This window comes from Drosophila rhopaloa, unplaced genomic scaffold (assembly GCF_018152115.1).
Source record: "Drosophila rhopaloa isolate 14029-0021.01 unplaced genomic scaffold, ASM1815211v1 contig_203, whole genome shotgun sequence".
Classification (NCBI taxonomy): Eukaryota; Metazoa; Arthropoda; class Insecta; order Diptera; family Drosophilidae; genus Drosophila; species Drosophila rhopaloa.
In genome coordinates, this window is record NW_025335088.1 from 615,065 (window position 1) to 637,995 (window position 22,931).

The 22,931-nt window shown below is 42.8% G+C and overlaps 1 protein-coding gene across 1 annotated transcript in view; it reads right to left on the reverse strand.

Moving 5' to 3' along the window:
- LOC108043473 (osmotic avoidance abnormal protein 3) overlaps window positions 1–22,931 on the reverse strand; it is a 154,932-nt gene that overhangs the window by 71,168 nt on the left and 60,833 nt on the right. Inside the window, exon 2 of the mRNA XM_044460656.1 lies at window positions 663–887. Within this exon, the coding sequence (XP_044316591.1) occupies window positions 663–887 (225 nt within the window). The remainder of the gene's footprint in view (window positions 1–662; window positions 888–22,931) is intronic.

The following is a 22,931-nucleotide window of genomic DNA, read 5'->3' on the forward strand; positions in this document are numbered from 1 at the left end:
CCTTTCATGGCGCCATCTAACGGATGACTTTGGAACAGCTGGCCAAGGTGCTCAACAGAGTCAACGTTAATTCTCGATAAGGATTTCTATTAAAGAAAATTGCGATGGTTTTCATTTGTCAATACCGAACTATATCCCAAGAACTGTGCAAATCAAATCTAGTTAGCCAAATTGGAGGTCTATACATATGTATGTATTTACATTGTACACAGTTGCAATTGCCCGGCAAAGATAACTCCTTTCAAAGAAAGCTATTCGCTATACCCGTTACTCGTATCAATTAGTCAATTTATTGCACTCAAAAAACACAGCTGCTGGTGCAGGACAAAAGCTGCCTGCGCTAAAGCAGCGCTGGTGCTGATGCTCGTGCTGTGAAGCTGCCAGCACTAAGAGATCGCCGAATTCAAATTGATAATTTGAACTTTTTGTCCTTTTTTCCTGTGGTCACTATAATTCACATTACGTTAAAAAAAAAAAAAAAAAAAAAACACAAGAAGGCATATTTATATTAAGTTGTTTAGCTGAGTAACGGGTATCTAATAGTCGAGGCACTCGACTAAAGCGTTCTCTCTTGTTTTGAATTATGTTTTGAGTAAATGTATCATATTTTCTTTTCATAAATGAGTTTCGTTTATACTACATATGTATTGTAACACTTGTACCTGCATTGTGTGTGTTTTTCCACAGCCTGTCTGGCCGTACGCAAAAATAGTTCCGTTATATCCGTCGATAGTACTCTCTACTAATGAATAGCACATTTCGTTATAAATCTCATCAGTATTTGTTATCATATTATAAGCACTATCAAAAATAAACATTTTTTTGGGAATGTGGCGAGCCAAAGGATTTATGACGGAAACAGCGTATTCATTAATTTCAACAATGTTCTGAAATAAAGTAAAAAATTTCATATTACTGAATTTATTATTTTTTTAAAAATTTGTAGTTTATAAGCTCCGTACTTTTAAACAATTTGGGCATGTATGAAAGGAATGAACCGATACTGACTCTATGAATTATTAGTAAACAGCCGAAGCTTATTTTTTATACCCTTGAAGTTATTACTATATTACTAAAAACAATGAAGCTATGTCGATTTTGCGCTGCATTATGCTATCATTTCTGTGGCAGCCATATGATATTGTTGTCCGATTTTGACAAAACTAAAAGCGTAATTCTGATATAGTAAATAATTAATATATCTCAAAAAAATATTTTGATAAATAGAAAACAGCAAAATAATTTTTTTTAGTTTTTATTTTTTTCAATTTTCTGATTTTAATGGCTTTATGATAGAGATGTTCGATTATTATTTAATTAAGACCGTAATTCCATAGTATTTCAATATTAACGACACTCCTGGTGATGCTGATACTTTATAGGGTCGGAAATGTCTATAATACCATCTGTAAGGGTATAAAAAAAAAGAAAAGAAGCAAAAGCTTACCCTAGCAGTTATAACAAGATTTTGGCCAGCATATATTTATTCGTTTAATATAGTTATTGGCCTGAATATATTTATTCGTTTAATATAGTTATAAGTTATTAGGAAATATTACCCTCTGCATGGGTTTACAAAAAGAAAATTAAATTTTAAAGGCTTGGTCAATCAAGTCAGTGCCAAGCAAAAAGAGCGAATGAAGCATAAAGCTACAATCCATGTTGTGACGACTATATGCAAATATGTTGAAACAGAACGAGGCTATTCAGATTTTTCTATTATCTTCTACTCTTTTCTGTGGAAAACCCGAAAGCTTAATTTTAATAAGCTTGTTCTCAAAATAAACTGTAGAGTAGTGTATACCATTAAAGTATACATAGTACTATAGTTTAGAAGAATCTACAATTGTAATTTCTAAACCAAATAAATTTACATTTTTAGTTTCAAATTGATTTAAGAAAAAACTGCTGGCAGTATAAAGAATATCAGTATTAATTTATCACCAAATATGTAAATGACCTACATATTATAAGTTTAAGCCTAGTACTCAGATCGAAAAACGACTTCATCAGAATTGAATGTGCTACGGTTGTACTATCAATCAGCTGGGTTTGTTGATAAGCAGTTAAAATTCAAAAAACTTATTTGCAGGAAAGAGCTTATAAATGATATTCTCATTCACCCTTTCAAGACGAGTCTGCCGGTGTACAAAAAAATTAAGAAACAATAAAATTTAAATTTAACATTTTTTTTTAATTCACCACGTTCTTGCAGTCGAATATTCTTGAATTTTTGTTGTGTTTTCCGTCTATTCTATACCCCTGCAGAGGGTATAATAATTTATTTAATTTTAAAAGTTTGCAACGCAGTGAAGGAGAAATTTCCGACATAAAGTAAATATATTTTTTATGAGAATCACAAGGAGAATCGATCTAGCAATGTTTCTTGTTTTTTTGTAAATTTCGCTGTGTTTTTTGAAACGATAGGTCATAATACAAAGTGTAATCCAAAAATTCTTAACAACGGGATAATTAGCTGCAAATCACAAATCACCCGAAACATTCTTCGTATTTGGTGCAAGAGTGGCTATTACATCACTGCAAAAGTTAAAAACAGCTCTTTAATCATCGGACTTGAATCCCATAAAACATATCCTTACAATACTTTAAAGTGCCGTTTGTATCAATACAAAAAATCCCTCGGTTAGCCGTCAATGAGTTGGAAATATAGGGAAGATAAAATATAACACGAAAGTGACGACGAGATCATAGAAATAGGATTCAGACCTCAAATTTGCCAAACAGAAAATACAATCGACGCTGACCATAAATTTTGATGCAATTATCACCAGATCGGCAAGCCGACCTAAACCTAATAGAGTACCATGACGAGGTGGAAAAAAAAACTGACCCTCGTCACGAACAAAATCGTCATGACTCATCTGCATTGGTTTTTGCCCGCGAGGCAAATGTCTCAAAAGCGTCGGGCCAGGAAGATCGAGAATACGCGAACGTGGCTGCAGCTGAAGAGAATGATTCACTAGGTGACAACGACCTACTGAAGTTTTTAGGGAAAGTCAAGCCCCTAATGCAGTTAGGGTATGATCAAAAAGAATTAAGGCGTTTTCGACCTCTACCTTTTAATACTTCAATCATCACCACAATAACCACGGAAGACAATAATATGGTGTATTCAAAACTATACCCTTACTCAAATGGGGTAGCAGATTTCGACAACAACGATACAAATCAATTATTAAATGATGGCATTATCAGGCCGTCTCGGTTCGCTTACAACAGTACGGCTTGGGTAGTAGATAGGAAAGGGTTGAATAGCAATGGCAACATAAACAAGAGGCTCGTTATTGACTTCAGGAAGTTAAACGAACGAACCATCGGGGAACGCTATCTTGGGAAATTTCAAGGTTTTCACTACATTAAAAATAAAGTCAGTCTACCCTTAGATCTACAGAGCCGAAAGATCATGAAAAGACTTAATTTTCCGTGAACGGCGAAAACAATCATATTCGACACATTGACATCATACTTCAGCGCCTGTGCGACGCTAACATGAGAATGTTCAAAAAAAACTAAGGTTTTTAAAGAAAGCGTCGAATACTTAGGGTTCGTTGTAACCAGAAATTGTGCCAAAACAGAACTGGGGAAAACGTCGATACCATCTTACCCCGAAGTCTCGACTTATGTGTCAGACTAACCGGTTGTGTTTATTTCAGAGCTCCAGTACTTAAAAAAAAAATGTTATACAAAATTTTGTTTTACTGTGTCTTTACGATTTTTCTTTTGACTTTCTTAACAAAATATTTGCCGGCCTTGCCTTCGGTTAGCAGCCGGCCTGCTCGGTAAACTTTCTTTTTCTTTATTTTCTCAGTTCCTTACGCAAGAACTGGTATAGTTCCCAAAAAAGATGTCTTCCAATTTCAAGCCATCTCGACGAAAGGTTGTCGTGAAACCAATCAGGACTCTCATGTGGCTAAGCACTCGGTCTTTGCTAAGGACCAAGTCACGCGACCACCAATCAATACAGACGAAGCTGCTAAAGTTGCTGTTATGAAAGCCTCTAGGAATGCCAAGGCTAGATACTTCTGATGAATTTGATGATTCCATTTATTTAGACACCTCATCTGTCCCGACCATTTTTACCCCCAAGTGAATTAGCAAGAATTCTGCCGATGAAGAACGCTTTACTCAGGTAAATAACCTAAGGAAAAGACGAAATCTTGACATACTCGGAGGTAGTAATATAAATAAATTATCGCTGCCAAACCCTTGCATTTGGTGTCCCCACGCAATGCCTCTTCTCAAGGTAAAACCAAGAAACGAGATCCCCATCCGCCACCCTTCCTTTTGAGGGGAATCACTGATTTTAGGCAACTAATTCCCTTACTATCTTTTGTGACAACTGGTAAATCTTCCTGTAGGGCTACTGTGGATGACGGCAATGTTTACCGTGTAGTCCAGAAGCTTTTCAAGGATAATGAAATTCCTGTCAGCACTTTTCAGTTTAAAAATGAACGAGCCTTTCGAGTCGTCATCAAGGGACTTCACGCTTCCACTGAAATAGCCGAAATTATTGCGAAACTTAAAGCTCTGGGACACAACCCTCGGAATGTATTCAACCCCCTGGTGAAAATGGGAAAGCGAACAGGGGGATATATTCTTTGTTGAACTGGAACCAGCTAGAAACAACAAAAATGTATATTGGCTGTATCTGACTTTCAAAGTGAACGGTCGTGTTTTTTTCTGCGCTTCGAATTTTGTATTTTGTTTTCGTTTATTCCCATCGGTGGGTTTTATCAAAACAATTTTACTTTTCTTCCGGTTATTCAAACATAAATTTAAACTCCGTTCGCTTCGCGAGTGCACTTTGTATTTAATACTAATAAAGTGTTTTAGTTTTTCGTAATTCTTATCTGTGTTTTCTTTTCTTATATCCCCGCCTTTTCTCTTTTGTGCATGCACTTTAACTTATTTACGCTGCCGCTCTCTTGCTCTCTTTGCTTTGAAAGTTCTAAGCGTGCAGTTTCTGCGCTCTTGCGGTACTTATAACTGCTCGCTTATAAATTTCAATTCGCTTTCTTGGTACAGTGGTCCCAATAGATAAAATGAATAATAAAAATTTAGTCTGCTTCTGCAAAAAATGCAGCCTCGTAATACTAGTCTAATATGACTTGCTGGCTGTGTGAAAATATGGTGCACACCAAGTGCGCCGGTTTTACTGGCCGGACAAGTGATGACCTTTCAAAGGGGCCCAATTTGCAGTTTTGTTGTGACGCTTGTGTCGAGGTTGTGAACGAGATGAAATCGTTCATGCGCCAAACTAAAGGCGGCCTGATGGGGCTGATTAGCTGTTTCGGAGTTGCTAGAGATAGTTTTCGCCGAGCTGATGATCTCCTCTCTGCGCTGGACTCGCAGTTTAATAGTCGTAAGCTATTAGAAGAGTCCCCTAAGCGCAAAAAGGCCGCTGGTGGTAAGGAGCAAAAGGGGAACACCCCAAAACCGAAATCAAAAGAACAACAGAGCATTCCGGCGGATCAGCAGCTGATTTCATCAAACCCTCAAATGTTGCTAAGATCAGCAGCTAAAAAAGATTCGGTATCCGAACAATCCGTTACATAATACATGCAACCAGGGACTTCTAAGAATTCCGATTTGTCCGTAGTGGTTTCACAATTAGTGGATCCACCTATCTCTCAGAATGTAGCATCACCACCACAAGGGACTACTGAGGCCGGACACCGGCTCAAGTTGGTTTAGCAGAAACAATGTCTGCTCCACCAAAATCCCTTTCAGTGGTTCCACTAAAGAAACAAATTTTTGTTTCTCGGCTTTCCCCTGATCAAACATCTTCTAATGTATTGTCTTATATACAAGACAAAACTAAAGCCGATTGTAATAGTGTAAAGGTGGAAAAGTTTAAGTTTTCTTATGCTAGAGACATTTCATCTTTCAAGATAACTTTCCCTAACGAGCTTTTTGAAGCCATATGCTCGGGCGACTTTTGGCCGGATAATATGGTTATAAAAGAGTTCGAGGCTAAGATAAAGAAGAAGGGGCCCGTGGGAGTAAAACTTCCTAGTCGAGGCCAAACCAGTGTACCAATTTCAAAAAACTAACTTCTAACCTCCTTCTTTCCTATCAGAATAAAACTAAATTGTATTCCGATAGCCTTTCCTTTGCATCTCATATTATTGTGTTCACAGAAACCTGTTTAAAGCCGGAGATCTTTAGCTCCGATGTTTTTCCAGGTAAGTACACAATATATACAATATATTAAGAATTTGGGCATTCTAAAAATTTACTCTTGCCAAAGTGTGCCAGATGTGCTGGTGACCATGAGACAAAAGACAAGGAGAGGTGCTTGGCCATAAATGAGGAACAACTCAAGTGCATTAACTGTGGTTCTAATCATAGTGTGTCCTCCCGTCGATGTCCTGCCTATTTAAAGGCTATTGAAAGAAGTAAGACGTACTTTTAAGCCTGCTATGCCCCAGCTCAAAATGATTGGTTTACTACGCGTCTTTCTGCATCCTCAAGTCAGACTTCGCCAGTGTATAATTCACATCCAAGTGAAAAGACCTATTTGATTGAACAACCTACTCACGACAGGCTTCTGGAAATTATTAATGGATTAAGGAAGCAGCAAGAGGCTGCTGCGATAGCCCAAGCAGCTGCAATTGATAAGTTGTTGTTACGCTTTGATCAAATGATGTCAGTAATGACGACCACACTACAAATGTTGCAGAGCGTGATTTCTAAGCACACCAATCTATCAGGGTCAACGCAATGCGATGACTAATTACGGTATAAATATCGTTATTTGGAACGCCAACAACTTAGTTGGCAAATCACTCGAGATTGAGCTCCTCCTCCAGGAACGCAACATTGACATCTTAATGACCTCAGAGATACATTTTACCAGCCGTTCATTCTGCCACATTAATGGATATGCTGTACACTCTGCCAACCACCCTGATGATCGACATCTGCTGCAGTCATCGTCAAATCCTGTTTAGATTATCACCTAAGCGCCACAATATTGGAGCCTCACCTGCAAGCAGTTGCCATAAGTTTGGTCACTGGGTTTGGAAGAATTTCATTTGGTGCTGTCTACTGTCCACCTGGTCACCGCCTTTCTTGGACGACTGGAGAATATCTGCGTCTGTTTGGCTCTTTAGGTAGCCGCTTTCTCATTGGAGGGGATTGGAATGCGCACCACAGTTTCTGGGGGTGCAGGCGATCATGCCCTCGGGGAAACACCCTGATGTCAGTTATTGCTGACTCAAACATGCAGAATTTGGCTACTGGCGGACCCACTCATTTTCCTTGGATCAATGACCACCTCCCGACGGCCATTGATTTTGCTGTGTACAAAGGCATCCCGTGCAACCACCTTACAATCTCAGAGTGCCCGGTAATTTCCTCTGATCATATTCCGCTCCTGATATATTTTTGCTTGGCTGATTATACGATCGTAACCAAATCCAGGGTTCTTCCTCGCGGTTCGGATCCAAAAAGATTCAGTGCGCAACTTACTGATCTGACTCAGGAACAACCTTCTCTTCTTTCTGTGGCCGAAGTAGATTCCTTTGCTGAGGTCTTAGTTGAACAGATCCAACAAGCTGCCCCTCCTCCTAGAAGTATACCTATTCCTCCTCCATCTTGAGCTTATTCAAAGCCAGAAATTGCTACCTTGGCCAGAAAAGGTCATGCACTTCGCCGTGACTGGATGAGGACGAGGCATACCATTGATATGGCAAGGTTGGCTACTGTGTCACAGCTAAGAAAAGTCCTCCGTTCGGCCAAGTCAGAATTTTTTTATGGACAAGCTCATTGCAATTGATCCTTACCAGAATCACGGATTTGCGCTGTGGAAATGCACCCGCCACCTTAAAAGACAGCCGCTTCAGAGGTTTTCCCTTAAACGTAGTGATGGGACTTGGGCCCACAGTGATTCCGAGATTGCTGAAGTTTTTGCTGATGATCTTGAAAATCGCTTTACTCCATTTGAATTTGCAACAATCTAAGAAGTCCAGACAACAATCTCTAGGTTAGGGCTTATATTTGGCCCTCCTGTTACTGTTCGTCCAGTAGACGAAAATGAGGTACGTGGTCAAATCGAGTCGCACCTTCTGATCTGCAACTTGTCAACAATGACCTGGCATCTACGCCGCGTGCTGCTGCAGCTGGCTCTGGTATAAATTGGACGTCTCCTAATACGAACAGGGGATCATCGCAGCCAACCTTATCTGTAGTTGCTCGTATGGAACCTAAGCCCTTATCGGGCGTTTCACAAAAAAAGCTCATTTTTGTCTCTCGCCTTAGCCCTGGAGCTTCTGAAGATGACGTCAAAAACTACCTGAGCAGCAAACTGAATTTTTCTCGAGCCGAACTAACCGTCTTGAAGTTCAAGTTTAAGCAGAGACGTGAAATATCTTCGTTTAAAATTGGACTTCCTGAGGAACAAATACAGAGTATTCATTCAACCGTCGGTTATAACGATCATCTTATTGTAATGTGCGACTTTAACCTCCCTAACATTTCCTGGATGACATCAACGCTCTCGTTCCCACCACAGGCCATGAGTTTGTTCACGGTCTTATTGATCTTTCATTAGGACAACTGAACTCAATCTTGAACTGCTCCAAAAAAGCTTTAGACCTTATTTTTGTCTCGGAGTTCGCCAATGCATTCGTTACTCGAATTAGCCCTCTCTCCAATCCTGAAGACGCTTACCATCCTTCACTTGAGGTTACTTTAGAAGCTTTTGCTTCATTACAGTCATGTTCCGAAATCGAACCAGCATCTTTTCGCTGTTTTAGAAGAGCTAAATTCGCAGAATTGAATAGGCATTTATCGGAACTCGACTGGTCTTTTATGGATTCAAACGATGATCCCTTACATATTGTAGAACAGTTTTATGGTATACTCTACTCTGCTTTCGATATGTTCGTTCCCTCATTTCCCTCTGCAAACGCGCATCGAAAGCCCCCCTTGGTTCTCTCGTAGACTCTCTTTCCTGAAAAATTTCATGTCTAGACTTTTTAAGAAATTTAAGAGAACTCCCCAAGTTTTTTGAACAGCCTATTACCGCTCAGCTACAGCACCAATGCAGCTCAGTAATGTCCCCAACTTAGCATGGTTTTATGAAACGTAGGTCAACGACTACAAATCTTCTGGAATTTAAGCGCTTTTAAAAATAAAATTCAAACTGATGTTATTATTACGGACTTCAGTAAGGCTTTTGATTCCGTGAACCATCAGTTATTATTAAAAAAACTAACATTACTGGGATTCCCGATCATATTGACTAAGTGGATTTCAATATACCTTTCGAACCGGACTCAGAGAGTAGGTTTTAAAAGCACAATCTCAAACTCTGTTCACGTGAATTCTGGTGTTCCGCAAGGGAACCACCTAGGACCCCTACTGTTTCGAATTTTCATAAATGACTTGCCTCAAGTAGTTCTCTCTTCTTATGTTATGATGTATGCTGATGACGTAAAGCTTTGTTTGCCATTATCGAACCCCAATTCCCATGATCTCTTGAAAGCCGATCTGAACAACTTTCATTCTTGGTGCATCCAGAATTTGCCTTTTTTTAAATAAGTCGAAATGTAAATTGATGTCCTTTTATCGGAAGAGGCTTCTCCTCACGTCATATTCTATTGGGTCGAATGATCTTGAACGCATAAATTCCGTAACAGACCTTGGAGTGTTATTCAACCACAACTTAAACTTCTCTAAAGTTGTTTTTGCCTTTGTTAAACATTGGTCTAAGGAATTTGAGGATCCCTATACCACGAAACAGTTATATATTTCCTTGGTTCGTCCAATTCTGGAATACTGCTCGTGTGTTTCGTCTCCTCAATATACCAATCATCAAGACCTTATCGAATCGGTACAGAAACAATTCCTTTTGTTAGCTTTACGTGGTTTAAACTGGGAAACACATCGTCACCTACCATCTTACGCGGATAGACTTAGTCTACTGGAGGGCAGCCTCCCTCAAGGATCGTCGAACCTGTCACGGTGTCATGTTCCTTCATAAATTATTAACTGGTCTTGTAAATTCAAGCTAACTACTGGGTCAAATACGGTTCTCCATCCCTGTAAGGTCTACTCGTTACTTTCGACCTATTGCCCTTGATATTTGTAAGACGAATTTTGAAGTACATGACCCATTTCGCGTTTTATGTTCGCAATATAACGAACTGTATTTTTTGATATATTTATATATTTATACCAGTCATCGAGCATCAAACTGCGAGTAAGCATCGTCTGGTAAAAGTCAAAGTCAAGAATATACCACCGTGAGAACCAGCCGGGAACAAGATCGCTACGTCAAGACGTTCGGGACCGAGCAAGTCACCAAATTGAGACACAGGTAGCTGAGTCCTCGAACGGCAACACACGGCCAAGTCTGCAGAACATCAAGATTGGCTGTAATACCGATTAGTCCGACTAAGTTGGCTGTAATACCTGTCAGTTTAGCTGCATTGGCTGTAATACCGATCAGGCTAGCTGTGCCGGCTGTAATACCAACCAGTCTGGCTACATTGGCTGTAATACCGATTTATTCTAACTGTGTGCGACTAAGTTGGCTGACTGACCGGTAGGTCAGTTAGCTGCATTGGCTGTGATACCGATCAGACTAGCTGTGCCGGCTGTAATAGCCGCCAGATACCGCAACAAGAGCCAAGCCTCAGGTACGATCGCAACAGTCGGGAGGGAAGGCCAGGATGGAACGTTCGTCTTTCTCTGGGCGCTGGCTGCAGGGACTGCTGACGTGATCTGGCCGTAGTACCGGAGCGTCAAAGGAAACTGAGTGAGCGTCTAGCGGGACCGGCCGGGACAGAGCAAGGGACAGGAGGCTGCGGCTGGCAGGACGAAGGTCTTGCGAGCGTGGTGCCTGTTCACCCTAGTCAGAGAACGGTGACGCTTCCCTAAGCCCAACGGTCCAACTCCACGCCCTCGTCTACGAGTGGCAGCGAAAGTACTCGGAGCGGCTAGGACCACTAGCAGCGAGGAATCACCGAGCGGCGTCGCAGGAGCATCACCCGCACAAGATATATACAAATATTGTAAACCAGAGCCGTAAATAAACGCCTCCTTAAGAATTCTGAAGTGTTGTTACTGTTAACCGGGCGGTCACGTTTAATATAAATTTGGTGGGACAAACGCACAAATTCTAATGAGCTAGCCGCACGAATTTCGTAGCGAGCAAAACATAAAAAAACAGTTCGTTACATCTGGCATTCTGAATACTCTGTTAATTTAATTGTAACAAACATCCTAACTCACCTGTCCTTGCCCCCTCCCACTTGATGTGAGTCGGGTACTATGTTTATGTTGGCAGATATTTGTTAAATTTAATGAAATAAATAAATAAATATAAAGCGACTGGTTACTACTAAAGCTCCTGGCATGGACGCGATTGATGGCAAAGTAGAAAAGGCTCTGCCTAGCTCTGTCATTGCACAGCTCTGTCTCCTCTTTAATGCTTGCCTGGACCTTGGTCATTTTCCATCACCTTGGAAACGAGCATTAGTCACAATGGTGGCAAGCTAATGCCGCTTTTGCCTGAAAGGCTCTGGAATCTCATTGTATCGTTCTTAGATAATGGGAGTTTGCTATAGATATTCGTGGACATCGTTCTGGACTTCGCCCAATTCGTGCTGGTGTCCCGCAGAGAAACGTCCTTGGTACACTTTGGATTTACCAAACCCAGTTGCTACACTCCTGGCCAAATATGCAGATGACACTGCATTTCTGGCAGCTGGTAGCACCAGTATGTCTGCCTTCCGACGTGTCCACACATTCTTGGACGAATTTGAGTGCTGGATCTCTCGATGAGACTTTACAGAAACCGAGTTATGTTCCAGGAAACGGGAGTGCCGACGGTAACGGAAACGATTTGTAAATCCTTAAGTCGATACCGGGAACGTCTGCTCACACATGCAAACTGTCTGGCAAGACATCTTGCAACACCACAGGGTCGACGGCGTCGCCGCAGACGGTCGTCTTCTGTAACAACACATCCTGATTAGCTTTTGACCGGCTATGACCACACCTGACTTGCCCAAGAATAAAGCAAGCAATTTGTCAATACACGAAAACAAGGTCCATCCTTGTGTGGCATGTTCAACAGTCTATAAAACCATCTTACCCCGGGGAAATGTTACACGTTGACAATTTTCCACAGACAAAAATTGTTCTAACCTGCATTGACAAATTTTCAAAATAGCTATGGTGCAACCATAAGCATCTCGAGCCAGTTAGTCAATTTATTCCCCAACATTAAAACTATGTATTGCGAAATGAACCGTCATTCAATTTAGAAACAGTCATCTCTCTGTTCAAAAATACATACACATTGTCAATACTCCACCGCTTCATAACAGCTCAAATGGTTAGGTGGAGCGCTTCCACAGCACCCTTACAAAGCATTTGATGTAGGCGATAAAGTATATCTTAAAACAAATAAAAGATTGGGTAACAAATTATCCCATTATATTCTGAAGAAAAAGTTCATTCTGACCTAGGAACGTCTGTTCTTATTAAGGGAAGGGTCGCCCACAAAGAAAACTTGAGATAGTTATTAAATTCTTCTACTCATGACCACTACAAATGATCGAATCACCGATTTTTCTCGGTGATCCCCTATATCCCCATAGCGGATGGCAACTTTTTTGTATTACACTCTACTAGTTTAAGTAACTTTACAAGGAAATCACAGAACGAATGTATGAACTATTCCCTCAATCCCATTTTATAGGCACAGCATTAAAAGTCGTTACCGGTACCCCGGACGCATCAGATTTCGAAAAAAATTAGAAAAACCGAAGCTCAATTGAGAGGGTCAAATAATAGACAACTATTAATTAATTTAGTAAAGCAAAGGCAGATAAACCAACTCACCGAAACCATCAATAAAATTATTAAAACAAAAAAAGAGAACTTGTAGACACATTTATACCAAATGATTTTGGCAATAAATAGAAAGTGAATCACAAAAATTCAAAATTTATTGCTAGCCATAACGATTGTTAGATCCAACCACGATTCTCGACCACAATGATTTTGTGACGCTGCGCGCACAATAAATAAGAATAAATGCATGAATTAAATGAATTAAACAAATAAGAATAAAAGCATGAAACAAAAGAAGTATTTAATTTCAAATTCAAACCGAGAACGCGCGCGCCAACGATCGCGCATATAGGGGCACACTAGACCGAGAGAGATGGTCACACTTAGCCCGGCATATCCCACAGACAACGGGCACACTAGATCTCGCCGAGCCCTATATAAGACGGGCCACGGGCCATGGATAGGCACTTAGCAGCCAACCGTCTAAGGGTGCAGAGGCATCTCCCCAGTGGTGGTAAGCAGCAAAGTCATTTTTTGGTGGACTAGATCATTCGATCAAAGTCCGCTTCTATACATTGTAGTTAGTTCCCGCACTACTTCCTCCCCCTCTAACCTTCCCGGCTTGCCGAGCTGAAGGTATCCCTAGGAGACGGCTGATTTTGGATCACACCTCCTTACAGCACGGTTCACCGGCTGACTTCTCTCTCTTGCGGCTGACCTCAGGGTCCCCAAGCACCGACTTCTCTCTCTCTCTCTTGCGGCTGACCTCAGGGTCCCCAAGCACCAACTTCTATCTCTTGCGGCTGACCTCAGGGTCCCCAAGCACCAACTTCTCTCTCTTGCGGCTGACCTCAGGGTCCCCAAGCACCAACTTTTCTCTCTTGTGGCTGACTTCAGGGTCCCCGAGCAACCAATTCTCTCTCTTGTGGCTGACTTCAGGGTCCCCGAGCAACAAAGTCTCTCTCTTGTGGCTGACTTCAGGGTCCCCAAGCAACCAATTCTCTCTCTCTTGTGGCTGACTTCAGGGTCCCCGAGCAACAAATTCTCTCTCTTGTGGCTGACTTCAGGGTCCACGAGCAACAAATTCTCTCTCTTGTGGCTGACCTCCGGGTCCCCAAGCAAACATTCTCTCTCTTGCGGTCGACTTTCGGGTCCCCAAGCACTGAATCGATCTCTCTCGCTCGTGGCTGACTTCAGGGTCCCCAGGCACCCTATTCTCATTTCAGGTAACCCAACCCGTGCTGGTCCTATCGAGCAGCTGGACGGCTCCCGAGACCAGGTATTCTAAGCGTAAGAAGGAAGAGAAGGCTGCATGGGCGGCATCCCGCCAAACCGGTGAATTCGTTAGTTGTTAATAAATTGTCAAGATACTTACTGAAATAAAACCTAGTTCTAATTCAATTACTAAGTAATTTCCCCACGACTTCTACTCTGGGCTGAGTCGGAACTCTCTTTCAGCAACCACGCCTGACACAAAAAAAATTCTTGTGACGAATCCTGGCCATCCCTGAGCCACCCGACAACGACAAACCGTCACAGTGGCGCCCGAACAGGTTAAAGTGGTTGCAAGAGATAAACCGACACCAGCGGAGTAATGTCGAGCTGGGTATATCTGGCACCAAAGAGCGAACTAACGAAATACACGGAAGAGTTCGGATTAGGAACGGCAGAAAAAAGTGAAGACTTAAGACGTTTGTTGGCAGCGTTCGCCAAAAGAACGGATCATACGGAAACGGTCAGACAAAGACTCGCAGAACTGACAGAGAAATATAGGAGAGAAAAAAGCCCGGCGAAGGAAACAATTCCGCCGATCGTGGTAACCAGGGAAAGGGAGGAGATAATGGACACCAAAGGAGCAAGTCGAGGGGACGAAACGGAAGGAAAGACAGAAATAAAAATGGAAACAGAAGTCATAGACCGGGTACGCGGATGGGGCATCCGGTACCAAGGAACAACAAACCCACTGGAGTTCCTAAGCAAAATGGAACAGTGGGCAGGCGGATACGGAATACGGAAGGACCAGCTGATACAGACGATGCCATTCATCCTGGAGGGGATCGCGAGTGATTGGTGGAACACCACGCCGAGCAGGATCGTAACATGGACTCAGCTCAGAACAGAACTTCTAGAATACTTTTTGCCGCCGAGGTATGAGGAACAGTTGGAGAATCAGATTGCACAGATGAAACAGAGAGAAACGGAGCCCGTAAGAGAATACGCAATGGGGCTACGAAAACTGATGCAATTCACGAAACTCTCAGAAGAGGCCAAACTGGACCGAGTGTACAAAAACTAGGAGGGCAGGATTCAACTCGTTGACAGAGTTCCTTAAACTAGCGGAGGAGGTAGAAGGAATAGAGGCAGAGGACCGGGCACTGGCAATCCAACCTGTGCAGCAGCTAAGACCAGAGATATGCATGCGCTGCGGAGGAACCGGACATGGTGCACGCACGTGCAACAATCCACCGAGGCTGTTTTGCTGGGTCTGTGGAAAAAACGGTACGAGAACCACGGAGTGCTGCAGGGCAGGGCCACGCAGGAGGCCTGAGCAGATAAAGCTGGCAGCTCAGGGGGCAACAAAAGATCCAGCAGCAGGGGAACAGTTGTGTTGCGACGGGTTCCAAATAGTAGCCCGGATAAGGGTCGGAAACAGGACAGCGCAAGGAGTCGTGGACACAGGAGCATCCAGGAGCGCTATAAGCAGAAACAGATATCAAGATCTGAAACACCAGGGCAAATGGTGTGGAGCCCGTGCAGAAATAACAATGGCCAACGGAACGACGCAGAAGGCGATAGGAGAATTCACAGCAGAAGTCCAATTTGGAGGAAAATTGTTCAGGGTGTCGTTTATGATACTGACAGAAGTAGCAGGAGGAATACTGCTAGGGATGGACTTTTTGGCAGGGGTACACAGCACGCTGAGGTGTGGAAACTTAGAGCTGGAAATAAGAGAGCCCGGAGGCGAAGAAGAACAACCGGAGACGAGTACAGAGCAAGAAGACACGACAGGGGAACCATCCGAAAAGGAAGTACAGGACTTTCTGGAGACACAAAGGCAAGTATATGAAGGAATGCAGGGAACAAGTAATATAACAAAGCATAAGATTTACCTCAAGGATGATAAACCGATTAAACAGAGGTACTATCCTCGAAATCCGAAACAGCAGGCAATCATCAATGAACAGGTGAATGAGTTGTTGGCACTGGGACTCATGGAACCCTCACGTAGCCCGTACAGCGCGCCAGTAGTGCTAGTGAGAAAGAAGAACAACGAGTGGAGAATGTGTGTTGACTATCGACTACTGAACGACAAGACAGAAAAAGACGCCTATCCGGTACCAAGAATGAATTTCATATTGGACCAGTTAAGAGAGGCAAAGTTCATAAGTACAATAGATCTCAAGTCAGGATACTGGCAGATCCCAATGGATAGGGATAGTAGACAATACACGGCATTCACAGTCCCCGGACGTGGACTGTTCCAGTGGAAAGTTATGCCATTTGGGCTAACCACAGCTCCCGCAACGTTTCAAAGAGCACTGGACTCAATAATAGGGCCAGAAATGGAACCGTTTGCATTTGCATATCTGGACGACATAGTGGTTATTGGCCGGAGCAAACGTGAACATCTGGAGAAGCTAACAGAGGTATTCAGGAGACTACAGAACGCGAACCTGCGGATTAATCCAGACAAATGCCACTTCTTCCAAAAGGAGCTAAAGTACCTGGGACACGTCATAAGCGATCGGGGCATACGGACAGACCCGGACAAAGTAGAGGCAATTCCAGACTTACCAGCACCGAGATCCACAAAGGAAGTACACAGCTTTTTAGGAATGGCGTCATGGTACCGACGGTTCATACCAAATTTCACCGAACAGGCAGGAGCGTTGCAAGGTTTAATCAGGAAAGGACAAAAATTTGAATGGACCAAGGAACAACAAAAATCGTTTGACCAACTGAAAACGAGCCTAACAAACGGTTTTAGTGATAACAGACCACATGGCTTTGAAGTGGCTAAACTCAATAGAAAGCCCGTCGGGAAGAGTAGCCATATGGGCGCTAGGCCTACAACCATTTCAGTTTGAAGTCCAGTACAGAAAGGGAAAATGGAATGCGGTAGCAGACGCCTTATCCAGAGCACCACAGAACGAGTTAAAAACAATACAGTACACGGAGACATGGATTGAGGAAAAATACAAGGAACTGGAACGAGACCCAAAAAACACGGAATTCAAAATAGAGGCAGGCAGGCTATATAAACTGGGTAGCAATCGGAGAGACACACAACCATGGAAATTGTGCATAACTGAAGCTGAAATTCAACAGGTGTTAACGGAAAACCACAGTACAGCTGAAGCAGGACACCTAGGCATGTTCAAGACACTGAGGAGGGTAAAGAAATATCTTCGTTTAAAATTGGACTTCCTGAGGAACATTTTATTAAGGCTGTTATCGTTCACGAGTATGTAAACATGCCTAGTCCTCGGGTCCACGGGCCTCAGTTTCCTTCAACCAACGTTCCAAAAAACTAAACAATTCTTTTTCCCTACACTACCAGAACGTTCGCTGCTTATTGGGCAAACTTAGTAAACTGCACGTCAACAGTGTTTCATTTGATGCCAATGTGATTGCTTTTACCGAAACGTGGCTTAATTCCTCTGTGTCTGACTGCGAAATATTTGATAGTGGTTATGTTATTTATAGATGTGACCGATCAATGCGCCTTGGCGGTGGTGTTCTTATTGCCGTCAAGTCCGATCTTGTCTCTCAACGTATTACGATAATTGGTACGGACAGCATATTAGAGTTTGTTGCAGTTCGGATAAAGCTTCATGATTTTTTCGTTTTTATATCATGCTCGTATATTCCCCCTCGTTCAGATATTAGCCTCTACCTTCAGCATTTGGCTCAAATACAGAGTATTCATTCAACCATCGGTTATAACGATCATCCTATTGTAATGTGCGACTTTAACCTCCCTAACATTTCCTGGATGACATCAACGCTCTCGTTCCCACCACGGCCCATGAGTTTGTTCACGGTCTTATTGATCTTTCATTAGGACAACTGAACTCAATCTTGAACTGCTCCAAAAAAGTTTTAGACCTTATTTTTGTCTCGGAGTTCGCCAATGAATTCGTTACTCGAATTAGCCCTCTCTCCAATCCTGAAGACGCTTACCATCCTTCACGTGAGGTTACTTTAGAAGCTTTTGCTTCATTACAGTCATGTTCCGAAATCGAACCAGCATCTTTTCGCTGTTTCAGAAGAGCTAAATTCGCAGAATTGAAACACCCTGATGTCAGTTATTGCTGACTCAAATATGCAGAATTTGGCTACTGGCGGACCCACTCATTTTCCTTGGATCAATGACCACCTCCCGACGGCCATTGATTTTGCTGTGTACAAGGGCCCGTGCAACCACCTTACAATCTCAGAGTGGCCGGTAATTTCCTCTGATCATATTCCGCTCCTGATATATTTTTGCTTGGCTGATTATACGATCGTAACCAAATCCAGGGTTCTTCCTCGCGGTTCGGATCCAAAAAGATTCAGTGCGCAACTTACTGATCTGACTCAGGAACAACCTTCTCTTCTTTCTGTGGCCGAAGTAGATTCCTTTGCTGAGGTCTTAGTTGAACAGATCCAACAAGCTGCCCCTCCTCCTAGAAGTATACCTATTCCTCCTCCATCTTGAGCTTATTCAAAGCCAGAAATTGCTACCTTGGCCAGAAAAGGTCATGCACTTCGCCGTGACTGGATGAGGACGAGGCATACCATTGATTTGGCAAGGTTGGCTACTGTGTCACAGCTAAGAAAAGTCCTCCGTTCGGCCAAGTCAGAATTTTTTATGGACAAGCTCATTGCAATTGATCCTTACCAGAATCACGGATTTGCGCTGTGGAAATGCACCCGCCACCTTAAAAGACAGCCGCTTCAGAGGTTTTCCCTTAAACGTAGTGATGGGACTTGGGCCCACAGTGATTCCGAGATTGCTGAAGTTTTTGCTGATGATCTTGAAAATCGCTTTACTCCATTTGAATTTGCAACAATCTAAGAAGTCCAGACAACAATCTCTAGGTTAGGGCTTATATTTGGCCCTCCTGTTACTGTTCGTCCAGTAGACGAAAATGAGGTACGTGGTCAAATCGAGTCGCACCTTCTGATCTGCAACTTGTCAACAATGACCTGGCATCTACGCCGCGTGCTGCTGCAGCTGGCTCTGGTATGAATTGGACGTCTCCTAATACGAACAGGGGATCATCGCAGCCAACCTTATCTGGAGTTGCTCGTATGGAACCTAAGCCCTTATCGGGCGTTTCACAAAAACAGCTCATTTTTGTCTCTCGCCTTAGCCCTGGAGCTTCTGAAGATGACGTCAAAAACTACCTGAGCAGCAAACTGAATTTTTCTCGAGCGTCTTGAAGTTCAAGTTTAAGCAGAGACGTGAAATATCTTCGTTTAAAATTGGACTTCCTGAGGAACAAATACAGAGTATTCATTCAACCGTCGGTTATAACGATCATCTTATTGTAATGTGCGACTTTAACCTCCCTAACATTTCCTGGATGACATCAACGCTCTCGTTCCCACCCCGGCCCATGAGTTTGTTCACGGTCTTATTGATCTTTCATTAGGACAACTGAACTCAATCTTGAACTGCTCCAAAAAAGTTTTAGACCTTATTTTTGTCTCAGAGTTCGCCAATGCATTCGTTACTCGAATTAGCCCTCTCTCCAATCCTGAAGACGCTTACCATCCTTCACTTGAGGTTACTTTAGAAGCTTTTGCTTCATTACAGTCATGTTCCGAAATCGAACCAGCATCTTTTCGCTGTTTTAGAAGAGCAAAATTCGCAGAATTGAATAGGCATTTATCGGAACTCGACTGGTCTTTTATGGATTCAAACGATGATCCCTTACATATTGTAGAACAGTTTTATGGTATACTCTACTCTGCTTTCGATATGTTCGTTCCCTCATTTCCCTCTGCAAACGCGCATCGAAAGCCCCCTTGGTTCTCTCGTAGACTCTCTTTCCTGAAAAATTTCATGTCTAGACTTTTTAAGAAATTTAAGAGAACTCCCCAAGTTTTTTGAACAGCCTATTACCGCTCAGCTACAGCACCAATGCAGCTCAGTAATGTCCCCAACTTAGCATGGTTTTATGAAACGTAGGTCAACGACTACAAATCTTCTGGAATTTAAGCGCTTTTAAAAATAAAATTCAAACTGATGTTATTTTTACGGACTTCAGTAAGGCTTTTGATTCCGTGAACCATCAGTTATTATTAAAAAAACTAACATTACTGGGATTCCCGATCATATTGACTAAGTGCATTTCAATATACCTTTCGAACCGGACTCAGAGAGTAGGTTTTAAAAGCACAATCTCAAACTCTGTTCACGTGAATTCTGGTGTTCCGCAAGGGAACCACCTAGGACCCCTACTGTCTCGAATTTTCATAAATGACTTGCCTCAAGTAGTTCTCTCTTCTTATGTTATGATGTATGCTGATGACGTAAAGCTTTGTTTGCCATTATCGAACCCCAATTCCCATGATCTCTTGCAAGCCGATCTGAACAACTTTCATTCTTGGTGCATCCAGAATTTAAATAACTCGAAATGTAAATTGATGTCCTTTTATCGGAAGAGGCTTCTCCTCACGTCATATTCTATTGGGTCGAATGATCTTGAACGCATAAATTCCGTAACAGACCTTGGAGTGTTATTCAACCACAACTTAAACTTCTCTGATCACATTGGCACTATTGTTAGTAAAGCTAAAGTTGTTTTTGCCTTTCTTAAACATTGGTCTAAGGAATTTGAGGATCCCTATACCACGAAACAGTTATATATTTCCTTGGTTCGTCCAATTCTGGAATACTGCTCGTGTGTTTCGTCTCCTCAATATACCAATCATCAAAACCTTATCGAATCGGTACAGAAACAATTCCTTTTGTTAGCTTTACGTGGTTTAAACTGGGAAACACATCGTCACCTACCATCTTACGCGGATAGACTTAGTCTACTGGAGGGCAGCCTCCCTCAAGGATCGTCGAACCTGTCACGGTGTCATGTTCCTTCATAAATTATTAACTGGTCTTGTAAATTCAAGCTAACTACTGGGTCAAATACGGTTCTCCATCCCTGTAAGGTCTACTCGTTACTTTCGACCTATTGCCCTTGATATTTGTAAGACGAATTTTGAAGTACATGACCCATTTCGCGTTTTATGTTCGCAATATAACGAACTGTATTTTTTGATATATTTATATATTTATACCAGTCATCGAGCATCAAACTGCGAGTAAGCATCGTCTGGTAAAAGTCAAAGTCAAGAATATACCACCGTGAGAACCAGCCGGGAACAAGATCGCTACGTCAAGACGTTCGGGACCGAGCAAGTCACCAAATTGAGACACAGGTAGCTGAGTCCTCCAACGGCAACACACGGCCAAGTCTGCAGAACATCAAGATTGGCTGTAATACCGATTAGTCCGACTAAGTTGGCTGTAATACCTGTCAGTTTAGCTGCATTGGCTGTAATACCGATCAGGCTAGCTGTGCCGGCTGTAATACCAACCAGTCTGGCTACATTGGCTGTAATACCGATTTATTCTAACTGTGTGCGACTAAGTTGGCTGACTGACCGGTAGGTCAGTTAGCTGCATTGGCTGTGATACCGATCAGACTAGCTGTGCCGGCTGTAATAGCCGCCAGATACCGCAACAAGAGCCAAGCCTCAGGTACGATCGCAACAGTCGGGAGGGAAGGCCAGGATGGAACGTTCGTCTTTCTCTGGGCGCTGGCTGCAGGGACTGCTGACGTGATCTGGCCGTAGTACCGGAGCGTCAAAGGAAACTGAGTGAGCGTCTAGCGGGACCGGCCGGGACAGAGCAAGGGACAGGAGGCTGCGGCTGGCAGGAGGAAGGTCTTGCGAGCGTGGTGCCTGTTCACCCTAGTCAGAGAACGGTGACGCTTCCCTAAGCCCAACGGTCCAACTCCACGCCCTCGTCTACGAGTGGCAGCGAATGTACTCGGAGCGGCTAGGACCACCAGCAGCGAGGAATCACCGAGCGGCGTCGCAGGAGCATCACCCGCACAAGATATATACAAATATTGTAAACCAGAGCCGTAAATAAACGCCTCCTTAAGAATTCTGAAGTGTTGTTACTGTTAACCGGGCGGTCACGTTTAATATAAATTTGGTGGGACAAACGCACAAATTCTAATGAGCTAGCCGCACGAATTTCGTAGCGAGCAAAACATAAAAAAACAGTTCGTTACATCTGGCATTCTGAATACTCTGTTAATTTAATTGTAACAAACATCCTAACTCACCTGTCCTTGCCCCTCCCACTTGATGTGAGTCGGGTACTATGTTTATGTTGGCAGATATTTGTTAAATTTAATGAAATAAATAAATAAATATAAAGCGACTGGTTACTACTAAAGCTCCTGGCATGGACGCGATTGATGGCAAAGTAGAAAAGGCTCTGCCTAGCTCTGTCATTGCACAGCTCTGTCTCCTCTTTAATGCTTGCCTGGACCTTGGTCATTTTCCATCACCTTGGAAACGAGCATTAGTCACAATGGTGGCAAGCTAATGCCGCTTTTGCCTGAAAGGCTCTGGAATCTCATTGAGACGTGTCCACACATTCTTGGACGAATTTGAGTGCTCGATCTCTCGATGGAACTTTGCGCTTAATGTTGACAAAACGCAGAATGCCACATTCGCTCTCCGCCCTGGCCGTTCGCGTAGACTTTACAGAAACCGAGTTATGTTCCAGGAAACGGGAGTGCCGACGGTAACGGAAACGATTTGTAAATCCTTAAGTCGATACCGGGAACGTCTGCTCACACATGCAAACTGTCTGGCAAGACATCTTGCAACACCACAGGGTCGACGGCGTCTCCGCAGACGGTCGTCTTCTGTAACAACACATCCTGATTAGCTTTTGACCGGCTATGACCACACCTGACTTGCCCAAGAATGAAGCAAGCAATTTGTCAATACACGAAAACAAGGTCCATCCTTGTGTGGCATGTTCAACAGTCTAAAAAAACCATCTTACCCCGGGGAAATGTTACACG